Here is a 14,919-nt window from a genome sequence, read left to right as displayed (position 1 = left end):
GCGAACGCGATGGTAAAGGGGGAAATGCTGGCAAAGTTGGGCGGGCAGCCCATTAATTCAATTTAAATGCATGCAAATACATTTAAATCGCCATTGTGCCCATTTCAGGTGCGAATCGGATCACGGCCATTTTCGGGCCTTGGTAAAGTGGGTATCTGCGCGGACGTGGGCGCAGATTGCGTTAATGGCCGCACGCCCAACTTTACCAAGTTTTCATGCCCGAAAAGTGGGATACGAACTCGCATTCTCTTCATTTCTAGTCTAGAAACATCGCAACTACACAACCACCCACCTTCCCTCTTATTGTTTTCAAACTTGGTGGCAGCCTGTTTTATGGATCATGATCTTTTATCTAGGTTTCTAAATTTAAAACAGAAAGGCTGCCAAGTGTCTGTACTTATTTTGCACGAATTGATGTCTGGTCATTGTAGGTGGGACACCGTATTGTGGAATGACATGCGCAGAACTCTATGAAAAATTACCTCAGGGCTTCCGAATGGAGAAACCTCTCAATTGTGATGATGAAGTGTGAGTAACCACAGGTTAATCCTCTCAGAGATGCAGTTGTCTTATTGACTCTGTAGTCCCAATCTGTTGAGTTGTCTTTATTTTACATTGGTGAGGATTTCATTCCGTGTGCACCACAACTTATATATTCCTTTCAAATGTCTACTCCCTCCATTCAGATCAATACTTTTTTAATAGTGAAGGTCATTCTTCAATCTTACAATGATCTGTAAGAATTTTTAGTGTCCTCTTTTCAGATTGTTTATCTATGAATGTTTGTGTTAGGATGTGTATATTTACATGCACACAAGGCTGCCTGCGAAGAATGCAAAGGAAAACCCATCCCAATACAATACCAAACCATATACTCCTAATTCATCTGGAATTCACATCTATCATTTCTATCATAGGGTATATGCTCTCCAATGAGATATGCTCTCCTTTTGTCTTTAAATACACTCTTCAATAGGGAATTCTCACAGTTTTTATAGAATATATTTTCAACTCTGTGAATAAACAACCCACTCCTCCTCCAAAAACCAACCCTTGCCCCCATCATCCTTGCAAGCGACCATCCCACTTCCAACTCCTTTTCCTCTCCAAAGTGCTTGAATGTGTTGTCACCATCCATTCCCATCTTTCCATAGAGCCATAGACTCCCTACCTTGCAAAAAGAGGCCATTCTGCCCATCAAATCTGCCCCGCCTTTCCCAAAGAGCATCTTACCCAGGCCCTCTCCTCCACCCTAGCGCCATAACCCCACGCATTTACCATGGCTATTCCCCCAAACTACACATCTTTGGACACTAAGGGGCAATTTAACATGGCCAGTCCATTTAACCTGCATATCTTTGGACTGTGGGAGGAAACCAGAGCACCCGGTGAAAACCCACACAGACTTGAGGAGAATGTGCAATCTCCACACAGACAGTCACCCAAGGCCAGAATTGAACCCGGGTCCTGGCGCTTTGAGGCAACGGTGCTAACCACTGTGCCACCCAGGAACTTCATGTTTGAATACCTCCAATCAACTTTCTGATCCTGCCATAGTGCAGAAAATGGCTCTTATCAAAGTCACGCGTGATTGTGGCAAAGGTAAGACATCCCACCTCCTCCTTCTCGACTTGTCTACAGCCATTGACATGATCGACCCTCTCAATGCCTCTCCACTGTCATCCAGCTGCGTGGGACTGCTCTCCCCAGGTTTAATTCTTATCTACTGAAACAAAGGAAGAGAATCATATGCAATGGCTTCTCTGTCTGCTCCCACACTGGTACCTCTGCTGTCCCCTAAGAATCCATCCTTAGCCCTATTTCTCATCTACATGCTGCCCTTCAGTGATCATCCGAAGGCAGGGTTACTTTTTACATGTGCACTGATGATATACAGCTTTATCTCACCATCGCCTCTCTCAACTCCTCCACTGTTGCTAAGTTGTCAGACTGCTTATCTGAAACCCTGTAATGGATGAGCAGAAATGTTCTCCAGTTAAATATTAGGAAGATTGAAACCATTGTTTGCGGTATCTGCTCCAAACTTTGTTCCTTAGCTACCGACTCCATCCCGTTCCCTGGCAACAGCCCAAAATTAAGCCAATCTGTTTGCAACTTGGTCACATTTGATCCATGCCGCCATTAAGACCGCCTATTTCCACCTCTATAACGCTGCCAGCACCACTCTGTCCCAGCTCATTAACTGCTGAAACCCTTATTCATGCCTTGGTTGCCTCCAGACATGATTATTGCAATGCACTTCTTGCTAGCCTCAGACATTCTACCAAGAGTCTACCTCTATAAACTTGAAGTCATCCAAAACTCTGCTGTTGCCATGGTTCCATTCCCCTATCACCCCTGTGCTCGCTGACCCACATTAGCTCCCAATCAAGCAACATCTTAATTTTAAAATTCTCATCTTTGTTTTCAAATCCGTCCCTGGCCTCTTCCCTCTCTATCTCAGTAATCCCCTTCAGCACCACAGTATTCCCAAGATATTTCCATTCCTTCTAATTCTCGCCTCGTGTGCATCCCCCAATTTTAACTGCTCCAACATTGGTGGTCGTGCTTTCAGTTGCCTCGGATCCAAGCTCTGGAATACCCTCCCTACATCTCTAACTCTCCCCACCACACTTTCTGCTTTGAAGACATTCCTCAGAAGCTGCCTTTGTGGCCAAACGTTTGGTCATCTGACCTAATAGCACCTTATGTGGCTCATTTCATACATAGAGCCATAGAGATATTCAGCATGGAAATAGGCCCTTCGCCCATAAGAATATAAGAAGTAGGCGCAGGAGTAGGCCATCTGGCCCCTCGAGCCTGCTCCGCTGATCTTTTCATGGACTCAGCTCCACTTACCCGCCCGCTCACCATAACCCTTAATTCCTTTACTGTTCAAAAATTTATCTATCCTTGCCTTAAAAAACATTCAATGAGATAGCCTCAACTGCTTCACTGGGCAGGGAATTCCACAGATTCACAACTCTTTGTGTGCAGAAGTTCCTCCTCAACTCAGTCCTAAATCTGCTTTCCCTTATTTTGAGGCAATGCCCCGAGTTCTAGTTTCACCTGCTAGTGGAAACAACTTCCCTGCTTCTGTTTTATCTATTCCCTTCATAAACTTATATGTTTCTATAAGATCTCCCCTCATTCTTCTGAATTCCAATGAGTATAACCCCAGTCTACTCAGTCTCTCCTCATAAGCCAACGCTTTCAACTCCAGAATTAACCTAGTGAATCTCCTCTGCATCACCTCCAGTGCTAGTATATCCTTTCTCAAGTAAGGAGACCAAAACTGTACATAGTACTCCAGGTGTGGCCTCACCAGCGTCTTATACAGCTGCAACATAACCTTGCTGTTTTTAAACTCCATCCCTCTTGCAATGAAGGACAAAATTCCATTTTTAATTACCTGCTGCACCTGCAAACCAACTCCTTATGATTCTTGCACAAGGACACCCAGGTCCCTCTGCACAGCAGCATGCTGCAATTTTTTTACCATTTAAATAATAGTCCATTTTGCTGTTATTCCTATCAAAATAGATGACCTCACATTTACCAACATTGTACTCCATCTGCCAGACTCTCACCCAGTCACTTAGACTATCTATATCCCTTTGCAGACTTTCAGCATCCTCTGCACACTTTGCTCTATCACTCATCTTAGTGTCACCTGCGAATTTTGACACACTACACTTGGTCCCCAACTCCAAATCATCTATATAAATCATAAACAATTGCGGTCCCAACACTGATCCCTGAGGCACACCACTAGTCACTGATCGCCAACCAGAAAAACAGCCATTTACCCTCACTCTTTGCTTTCTGTTAGTTAACCAATCCTCTATCCATGCTAATACATTACCTGTAACACCGTGCACCTTTATCTTATGAAGCAGTCTTTGGTGTGGCACCTTGTCAAATGCCTTCTGGAATCCAGATACACCACATCCAGAGGTTCCCCATTGTCCATTGCACATGTAATGTTCTCAAAGAATTCCACCAAATTAGTCAAACATGACCTTCCCTTCATGAACCCATGCTGCGTCTTATCAATGAGACAATTTATATCCAGATGTCTCGCTATTTCTTCCTTGATGATAGATTCAAGCATTTTCCCTACTACAAAAGTTAAACTAACCGGCCTATAGTTACCCGCCTTTTGTCTACCTCCTTTTTTAAACAGTGGCATCACATTTGCTGTTTTCCAATCTGCGGGAGCCACCCCAGAATCCAGCGAATTTTGGTAAATTACCACTAGTGCATTTGCTATTTTTCCCTTCATCTCTTTTAGTACCCTGGGATGCATTCCATCAGGACCAGGAGACTTGTCTACCTTTAGTTGCCCAACACTACCTCTTTCGTGATAATGATAGTTTCTAGGTCCTCACCCGTCATAGCCTTCCTGTCATCAATTTTTGACATGTTATTTATGTCTTCCACTGTGAAGACTGACACAAAATACCTGTTCAATGCCTCAGCCATTTTCTCATTTCCAGTTATTACATCCCCCTTCTCATCCTCTAAAGGACCAATGTTTACTTTAGCCACTCTTTTTCGTTTTATATATTTGTAGAAACTTTTGCTATCTGTTTTTTTATTCCGAGCTAGTTTACTCTCATAATTCATCTTACTTTTTTCGTGGCTTTCTGTTGACCTTTAAAGATTTCCCAATCCTCTCGGTTCCCATTAATCTTTGCCACTTTTTATGCATTTTCTTTCAATTTGATACCCTCCTTTATTTCCTTCGATATCCATGGCTGATTATCTCTTTTTCTACAGTCTTTCCTTATCACTGGTATATACTTTTGCTGAGCACTGTGAAAGATCACTTTGAAAGTCCTCCACTGTTCCTCAATTGTCCCACCATAAAGTTTTTGCTCCCAGTCTACTTTAGCCAATGCCTCCCTCATCCCTTTGTTGTCTCCTTTGTTTAAGCACAAGACAATGGTATTGGATTTTACCTTCTCACGTTCCATCTGTATTTTAAATTCAACCATACTGTGATCGCTTCTTCCGAGAGGATCCACAGGACCAGATCTAGGATAGCTTGCTCCCTCGTAGGTTCCATTACATACTGTTCAAGGAAGCTATCGCGGATACATTCTATGAACTCCTCCTCAAGGCTGCCTTGACCAATTGATATGTAGATTAAAATCCCCCATGATAATTGCTGTACCATTTTTACATGCATCAGTTATTTCTTTGTTTATTTCTCGCCCCACCATGATGTCATTATTTGGTGGCCTATAGACTATGCCTATCAGTGACTTTTTCTCCTTATTATTTCTAATTTCCACCCAAATGGATTCAACCATTTTTTCCATAGAACCTATATCATCTCTCATTACCGCCCTGATGTCATCCTTAAATATCAGAGCTACACCACCTCCCTTACCTTCCTGTCGGTCCCTCCGAACAGTCTGATACCCCTGGATATTTAACTCCCAGTCATGACCATCCTGCAACCATGTCTCTGTAATGGCCACCAAATCCTACTCGTTCGCAATGATTTGTGCCGTCAACTCATTTACCTTGTTTCGAATGCTACGAAGCATTCAGATAAAGTGTCCTTATGCTAGTTTTTGTACCTTCTTTTTGAATTCTAACATTTCCACTAATAACATGCCGACCAGGTTTCTGAAACTGAACTAGTCCCATTTACCTGCATTTGGCCATATCCCTGTAAACTCTTCCTATCCGTGTACCTGTCCAAATGTCTTTTAAATGTTGTAATTGTACCCACCTCTACCACCTCCTCTGACAGCTCATTCCATACATGCATCATCACCCTCTGTGTGAAAAATCTGCCCCTCAGGTCCCTTTTAAATCTTTCCCCTCTCACCTTAAACTTATGTCCTCTAGTTTTGCACTCCTCTCCCCTGGGGCTATTAACCTTATCTATGCCCCTCATGATATACTTTGGTTTAGAATGCTCATGTGAAGCACCATAGCGCGGATGGATGGATTCCTGATCGGTAAGGGAATTAAGGGTTATGGGGATCAGGCGGGTAAGTGGTACTGATCCACGTCAGATCAGCCATGATCTTATTGAATGGCGGGGCAGGCTCGAGGGGCTAGATGGCCTACTCCTGCTCCTATTTCTTATGTTCTTATGTTCTTATGTTTCATTACGTTAAAGGTGCTATATATATGTAAGTTGTTGTTGCTTACTTTTGATGCCGTACTCTCTGTTGAATCAGCCTATTTTCTACTTTTTTTGCCTCTTTTAATTCTTTCTCAAATCATCTATCCTGCTTTTTATAAGCAGGTGAAGATTCATGATTAACTAAACAAGCAAATCTCAAGCTGACTTTCTACTGCTCTGCGTGTCTTGCTGTGTCGCTTTAAAATTTGATGAGAAAATCCGAAGTATTTTTATGTGCGCCGGTGTAAATGTTCATCTTTGTTTATCTGAATCCTCCTTAGCTACGAGTTCATGAGGCAATGCTGGAGGGACCGGCCCTATGAGCGACCGACCTTTGCACAGATTTCAGTGCAGCTGAACCGAATGCTTGAAGCAAGAAAGGTAACTGAGCTGAGGGAAGGTAGTGGGGATGGTGAACGGACCATGAGTTGTGCTCAGTCACTCAAAGAGCCCAAGAACAGCTGGTATTGACATCTTAATATTCACTATACAGCCACAGGGCACCTCTTCTGCAGCAGGTGCGGGTCCAGACTGCACACAGTGTGTGCAGGTGTACAAAGCAGTGATGTGTGAAAACTCCAATTAAATAACCATTTAGATTTTGTCCAGACTTAAGTCGAGGCTCTTTTGAAATAGTCATGTTTCCCTCTAGTCTTTTTGTCAGCTCTGCAGTGCTCCCTGACCGTGGGGTTCACAGAGGTCACAGCCCAGAATGTGCCCCTCGCTGGGAGGGCAAAAACACTGTATTCCCCCCTCTGTGGCAGCAGACACATTGGCCCTGAAATTCCTTGGGTGGTGGCGCCATCATGTCCTCTGGAAAAATGTCCATCAGCTTCGTCCAATGTCAAACTCTCCTGGAGCTTTTGATTTGATTTGATTTATTATTGTCACATGTATTGGGATACAGTGAAAAGTATTGATACAATACTTCTGCGCTATACAGACAATGCATACCTACCATTCATAGAGTACATAGGGGAGAAGGAAAAGAGAAGGTGCAGAATACAGTCTTACAATTACCGATAGGGTGAAGAGAAAGTTCAATTTAATATATAGAACATAGAACATAGAAAAGCTACAGCACAAACAGGCCCTTCGGCCCACAAGTTGCGCCGAACATGTCCCTACCTACTAGGCTTACCTATAACCCTCTATCTTACTAACTTCCATGAACTTATCCAAAAGGACAATTCAAAAGTCTGATGGCAGCAGGGAATAAACTGTCCTTGAGTCGGTCGGTACGTGATTTCAGACTTTTATTTCTTTTTCCCAATGGAAGAAGTGGAAGAGAGTATGTCCAGAGTGTGTGGGATCCTTGATTATGCTGGCTGCTTTTCCGAGGCAGCGGGAAGTATAGACGGAGTCAATGGATGGGAGGCTGGTTTGCGTGATGGACTGGGCTTTGTTCATGATCCTTTGTAGTTTCTTGCAATCTTGGTCAGAGCAAGAGCCATACCAAGCTGTGATACATCCGGGAAGAATGCTTTCTATGGTGGGGGGCCAGTGTGAAGATGAACTACAAGCAGTGCTTCTCTGGTGTCCACTTTACCTCATACTCCAGAAAATTAGGGAAACCAGACCTTTGATGAGAGGTTGTTGCCAGTCCCCATCTCACCCCATCTCCAAACACAAACCCACTGGCTCCAGAGAGAGTGGTGATCTCACGCCACCAATGGCACAGTAACCTGGCAAGCACTAAAAAACATTATGAGCCTCTGTGTGTCTTGGTGCCTATTATGAAGCTAACAAATCAGATTGATGCATATATTTTCTACACCAGTGTTTTTGACACAGAATAGTTCAATTTTCACATTGTCTCTGAGCCAAAAGCTGATGGGACAGATCACAGGTATGGCCAAAAAACCAAAGTGTTAAATCCATGTCTCCTGAACTGGAAAGTGTTGACTGCAATGGTTCAACTCTATGCTTTCTTAATTCACAAGAATATTACCATAATTCCAGGAGTCGGCTGTAAAGGAACGGTGCTTTATTGCACAAAATAAAATAAAGCAAAACCACAAGCCCGTGGCGAACACAAACGGGTCCCAACTGGGACAATATCATAATGGACCCACTCAAGGTCCTGCTTTATACAGGACTGGGTATATGAGCTCCACTTGATGAGGTAATTACCAATCACCAGGGAGCTTGTATTCTATGAGTCCTACAAGGAGGTCAATCAGTGATTCTCCATGCAAGTCCTGGGGGGGGTTATCACATATATATTTAGTGGGGATAGAGGGTAGTATGGTGGAGTAGGACAGTCAGATCTGGAATCTGGGTATCAATTTCACACAAACTGTCATAATGTGGTTGGTGTAGTAATGTTTCTGTGCAAAACAAAATCGGCAACTCAGACCCTATCCCCGAGTGATTGTAAAAGTGCAAAAAATGCCTCTTGCTTTTTGGCCACATTTGTCTCGAAATCAGCAATCCTACTGTAAAAAGGCAATGGCTTGTGGGGAATAGAAATGTTGCAGTTGTGCGGTACTACTTTTCTGGTTGATGGAGGATTTACTCTCTGGCTGATGCACTGGCAACATAGAATGAGAAATTTTTTCTCGGACTGTAAGCATCCCGCAGCAAAAAATAGAATAAAAAGCTCCCCTATTGAGGCTGTAAGTTAACCCAGTGAGAAACCGAGGGACAGGTTGGCTGAGCTAAGCTGTATAAAGCTCAAAACGCTGTTACGGGCTGACCTGGCTACTTTTAACTGGAGAGTTGGTAGGGATACCATTCTCAGTGGCTGTCATGTAGTTTGGGCAATGCTAACTAGAGGCTGCATCTATGAGTGTCAGTTGATCATAGAATCCCTATAGTGCGGAAAGGAATCATTCGGCCCATCGAACCTGCACCGACTCTCCGCCAGAGCATCCCACCCAGGTCCCAGCTGCATAACACCACATATTTATCCCACTAATCCCCCTAACCTACACATCTTTAGACACTAAGGGACAATTTAGCATGGCCAATCCACCTAACCTAGGACTGTGGGAGGAAACCGGAGTGCCCAGAGGAAACCCACACAGACACGGGAAGAATGTGCAAACTCCACACAATCATCCAAGGCTGGAATCGAACTCAGGTTCCTGGCACTGTGAGGCAGCAGTGCCAGCCATTGTGCCACCGTGCTGCCCCAGGTCAGCCCTGGCTGTAATGCCTTCTATGCCCACATAATCCATCTTTATCCACTGCCACTTGGTGCCAGAAAGTGATCATTGACCACAGCATCGTACCCAGCTAGATGTCAGTGCTTTGAGGAGGCAGGGGAAGATAAATATACCATTAATTAGTGTTTGAACTTGTTCATTTCTTCCTACAGGCTTACGTGAACACAGCTTTGTTCGAAAACTTCACTTATGCTGGAATAGATGCCACAGCAGAAGAAGTGTGAAATACAGGCTACCCCTGGGCCCATGCAAATAGAAACACTACCTGAGGTCATATAGTTCCAGCTAGTGATGCTCACAGACTGATCCATTGTGGGCAGTCCCTGTTCAAAGAGACATCAAACAGCTTGAAGTTGACTGCATGCTCCATGAGCCAACAACCTAGAGTAACGTATGAAAAGAGATGATTTCTGCGTGATGATAAAAATCATTGTGAGTTTAAGACCTGTCCCTTAGCCCCATGACTGGAGTGGATGACTGTGTCTCATCTAAGTGATGGAATGGGGATCTTTGCACTAACTCAAGTTTTGGGTCAAAGCTGCCTGCCCAGCTTCACCTGTGGAAATGCTGTATATACCTCCCAAGAACGCAACATTTCTCAAGTCAAGTCTACGAGCTGGACTCCCTGCCGTGTTGCAGTAGGAACATGAGGACTGAGTGAAATACAACAGGAGCAATGGAGTCAGTCAATTGAATATGTGCAGTTTGAACATTGCTTTCATTATAATTGGTCCTTTGCAGTACATGTATACACACTCAAAACATTCACAAAGTATCTCTTTCTGTATACATACTATATAAGCACAAATGCTTATTGTGTCTATGTGTATATATGCATAAAGTACAAATAACAACCGTAGCAATTAACTATTGTGGATCAGACCATTGACTTCTGGGGCATGTGTGTGAAAGCAGTGGGCTTCGAAAACAGGTGACTGGCACCTGTGACACTATCATAGAATCCCTACAGTGCAGGAGGGGGCCATCTGGCCCATCGAGTCTGTGCACCAACTCTGTGAAAGTACATCCCACTCTATCCCCATAATCCCGTGCATTTACCATGGCTAATCCTCCTAAACTACACATCTTGGGACACTAAGGGGCAATTTAGCACGGCCAATCCACCTAACCTGCACATATTTGGGAGGAAACCGGAGCACCCGGAGAAAACCCACGCAGACACGGGGAGAATGTGCAAACTCCACACAGTCAGTCACCCAAGGGTGGAATTGAACCCGGGTCCCTGACGCAATGAGGCAGCAGTGCTAACCGCTGTGCCACCGTGCGACACTAGGCCTATGACTCCATGTCCACAAGATTCTGAATGCCACAGAATGTGTCAGGGAATCTGAGAAGGATTTTTCTTTTCTTTAGTCTTTCATGGGAAGTGGGCATCACTCGCAAGGCCAGCATTTGTTGACCATCTCTAATTGCCCTTGAACTGAGTGACTTGCTGGGTTATTTCAGAGGGCAGTTGAGAGTCAACCACATTGCTGTGGATCTGGAGTCACAAGTAGGCCAGACCAGGTAAGGACAGCAGATTTCCTTCCCAGAAGGGGATTAGTGAACCAGATGGGTTTTATGACAATCAACAATAATGTTGTGCACCATCACTAATTTTGCATTCCAGATTAATTAATTGAATTTAAATCCCATCAGCTGCCGTGGTGGGATTTGTACCCATATCCCCAGAGCATTATCCTGGACCTCTGGATTATTAACTCTGTGATTTTATCAGTACCTGACTATCTCTCCTGTGATTCACTGAATCCCAAATAGTCAAATTGTAGAGCGTCTTAGTCCGTCCAAATGATGTTGGGCTTTCGAGCTGGTGTAGATATTTATTTTCAGTGGCTTAAGGCTTCTCAAAGTTAGGGCTATAATCCAACCATGTGCACCTCAGTTTTACTTGTAAACAAAATTCATTTTCCTGATGTTCTATGATTCTATGTTCAATAAATGCATTTATGTGATCATCTGAATTTCAATGGGTGAAAATCCTGAAAGAAATAGTTTCAAGCTTATAGGATGAAGCACTAAAGTACTGGCAAATGATAGTACAAAGCTGAATAATATCATCAGTTTAACTTGTGTCAGGAATAAAGAAGGGCCCAGGGGAAAATGCTAGGGCGTGAGTCTAATTCAAAGAGATGGAACAGGCATAATGGGCTGAATGGTCTCCTTCTGTATTGTCAGATTCTATAGACTGGATTTGAATATGCAGAAGCACTGGAAGTGGATGGGGGGTGTGGGGAGATGGGGGTGGAAATGCAACACAACACCTGGGAGGTGCATTTGTTAATTTTTTTAAACACCGTTATTAGCAACTGATTTCCAGGTTTCTCATTACGTCGCTGATGTGATGACAACTCGCACGATACAATCTGAATCCCAAACATTCAAACTGAAGCAGCTGAAGGCAGGGAGGAGAGAGGGAAAGGTGTTGCCAAGAAAGGTGGAAAGTCATAGCTTTTGCCTGGGCAGCACGGTGGCACAGTGGTTAGCACTGCTGCCTCACAGTACCAGGGACCCGAGTTTGATTGCCGGCTTGGGTCATTGTGTGGAGTTTGCATGTTCTCTGTGTGGGTTTCCTCCGGGTGCTCCGGTTTCCTCCCACACTCCAAAGGTGTGCGGCTTAGGTAGATTGGCCATTCTAAATTGACACTGAGGGCCCAATTTTACCATTTTGATTCTCAGTGCTGAATCTGGGAGTGTTTCAGATCCAACTTTTAGACACATTCTCAGACGTCCCCATACGCACTTGGAAAAAAAAGCAGCGATTCTGAATCGTGCTGCAAAAGCGTGTGGGCGGGGCCTATCCTGCCCAAAACACTGCAGTTCCGATCGGGGCCTTCAACTGCGTATACGCAGTTTAAAAAAATAGAAAAACGCACCCCTGCCACATCGCACCCAGCCTGGATAATGCCTCTCCCCTGGCCCCCACAGACATTGCAGCACCCCACAACTTAACTGTCCCCCTTATCCCCCTACCCCTCCGCTACCCAGACCGATCGCGGCCCCCTGCCCCCCTTCTCCCCCACCGCACACAGAGTGGCAGCGGAACCCTCACCAAAGAGTGATCTGGCCAGCCTCCCAGATATGGGGTTACGGGAATAGAGTCTGGGTGGGATTGTGGTCGGTGCGGACCCGATGAACCAAATGGTCTCCTTCTGCTCTGTAGGGATTCTATGATAATCCTGGCATTCTTGATGTTGACACAAGCTGCTCTAAATGGGAAGTCTCATTCTTCAGCATTAACCCTCCCTTACCATGGTAAGCACAAACGTTTCAAACAAAATCCCGTATGCAACATTAATAAAACACAGATTTTATTGTTCAAGTAGGTTTTTGTGGACATCACTCGTTTCCTGCATCCCCGGTATTGGCTGGGATTCTGTCCAAGGGACATCCCCCACTTGCCTCCGACCTCCCGGGTTGGGGAGGTGGAGGGGGGGTGGGGGGGGGGGGGGGAGGGTGGGGGGGGGGGGGGGGGGAGGTGGAGGGGGGGGGGGGGGGGGGGAAGGTGGGGGGTGGGGGGTGGGGGGGGGGAGGTGGGGGGGGTGGGGGTGGGAGGTGGGGGGGGTGGGGGTGGGGGGTGGTGGGGGGTGGGGGTGGGGGGTGGGGGTGGGGGGAGGTGGGGGGGGGAGGTGGGGGGTGGGGGGGGAGGGGGGGAGGTGGGGGGGGGAGGAGGGGGGGGGTGGGGGGGGGAGGGGGGGAGGTGGGGGGGGTGGGGGGGGGAGGGGGGGAGGTGGGGGGGAGGTGGGGGAGGGGGGGAGGTGGGGGGGGAGGGGGGGAGGTGGGGGGGGAGGGGGGGAGGTGGGGGGGGGAGGGGGGGAGGGGGGGAGGGGGGGAGGTGGGTGGGGGGGGGGGTGGGTGGGGGGGGGGGGGGTGGGGGGGGGGGTGGGTGGGGGGGGGGGGGGGTGGGTGGGGGGGGGGGGGGGGGGGTGGGGGGGGGGGGGGTTGGGGGTGGGGGGGGGGGGTGGTGGGGTGGGGGGGGGGGGGGGTGGGGGGGGGGGGGGGGGGGGGGGGGGGGGGGGGGGGGGGGGGGTGGGTGGGGGGGGGGGGGTGGGGTGGGGGGGGTGGGGGGGGGGGGGGGGGGGGGTGGGTGGGGGGGGGGGGGGGTGGGGGGGGGGGGTGGGTGGGGGGGGGGGTGGGGGGGGGGGGGGGGGGTGGGGGGGGTGGGGGTGGGGTCAATGGTCTCTGTCACCACAGCGGGGTCAGGATGCCTGTTTCCCATTAATGGGGAGCAGTTGTAAACTGCGTTGGAGGGAACCACTCCCGGCGGCAGGGGGAGAGACATTAGTGGGGCCCGGAGAATACCATCCCGGGCACGCAAGTGATATAGAAATGGAGAATTCCACGTGATAATCAGCTCTGCGCCGGAAATCGGCACGCGTTACCTCACTGAAGGCTGGTGTCTCCCGGTTAATGGTTAATTCTCCCACTGATCCGGATATTCACCAGGTTGACTGGGGAGCACTTTTAAAATGGCAGGTAGGTCTCGCTTTCAGGATGCCCGACCCCGTTCCCGAGCTGTGCAAATTTCGGGAGTGCCTTCAAAGGGTGTAGGCTGGTTCCTGTCAAACACTCACGTCCTGCATTCCTGTCCTGGTTGGCTCCATTGCGGAGATAGGTATCCCTTTGCAATTTTCATGGAGTTGGACAATGTATTTCACAGCCCCTCAAAGGAGTCGTGTATCCTCATCTACACAAAGGAACCTTTTAAAAGGTAAGTTTAAAAAGTCCCTCTCTTGCCCCCTATGGAGGGTCTTAGCTATGAGGAGAGGTTGGGTAAACTGGGGTTGTTCTCCCTGGAAAGACGGAGAATGAGGGGAGATCTAATAGAGGTATACAAGATTATGAAGGGGATAGATAGGGTGAACAGTGGGAAGCTTTTTCCCAGATCAGAAGTGACGTTCACGAGGGGTCACGGGCTCAAGGTGAGAGGGGCGAAGTATAACTCAGATATTAGAGGGATGTTTTTTACACAGAGGGTGGTGGGGGCCTGGAATCCGCTGCCAAGTAGGGTGGTGGAGGCAGGCACGCTGACATCGTTTAAGACTTACCTGGATAGTCACATGAGCAGCCTGGGAATGGAGGGATACAAATGATTGGTCTAGTTGGACCAAGGAGCGGCACAAGCTTGGAGGGCCGAAGGGCCTGTTTCCTGCGCTGTACTGTTCTTTGAGAAAAATATCAGCCATGATTGAATGGCGGAGCAGACTCGATGGGCCGAGTGGCCTAATTCTGCTCCTATGTCTTATGGTCTTATGAGTGACTTTTTGAAGTTTTTTTTTCATAAATACCTTCTTGCACTATAGGGTTTATTAGTTCTGCAAAATGTATAATGGGTCAATGGGGCTGAAAGTATCAGAGCTTAGCATTGGGGGCATAAAGTTAGGAGTCAATCACATTGCTGTGGCTCTGGAGTTACATGTAGGCCAGACCAGATTTCTTTCTCTAAAGGACACTAGTGAACCAGATGGGCTTTTCCAGCAATTGACAATGGTTTCATGGTCATCAGTAGATTCTTGATTCCAGATATTTTTATTGAATTCAAATTCCACCATCTGCCGCGGTGGGATTCGAACCCGGGTCCCC

At 47.0% G+C, this 14,919-nt stretch overlaps 1 protein-coding gene across 1 annotated transcript in view; it reads left to right on the top strand.

Moving 5' to 3' along the window:
* The window catches only part of tie1 (tyrosine kinase with immunoglobulin-like and EGF-like domains 1), a 101,364-nt gene extending 90,071 nt beyond the window's left edge, over positions 1–11,293 (top strand). The window contains exons 22-24 of the mRNA XM_078218797.1: positions 432–528; positions 6,430–6,529; positions 9,471–11,293. Coding sequence (XP_078074923.1) covers positions 432–528; positions 6,430–6,529; positions 9,471–9,542 — 269 coding nt within the window. The 3' untranslated portion in view covers positions 9,543–11,293. The remainder of the gene's footprint in view (positions 1–431; positions 529–6,429; positions 6,530–9,470) is intronic.
* The last annotated feature ends 3,626 nt before the right edge of the window (positions 11,294–14,919 follow it).

Source organism: Mustelus asterias, chromosome 8, assembly GCF_964213995.1.
Source record: "Mustelus asterias chromosome 8, sMusAst1.hap1.1, whole genome shotgun sequence".
Taxonomy (NCBI): Eukaryota; Metazoa; Chordata; class Chondrichthyes; order Carcharhiniformes; family Triakidae; genus Mustelus; species Mustelus asterias.
This window is presented reverse-complemented; position numbering and strand designations above follow the sequence as displayed.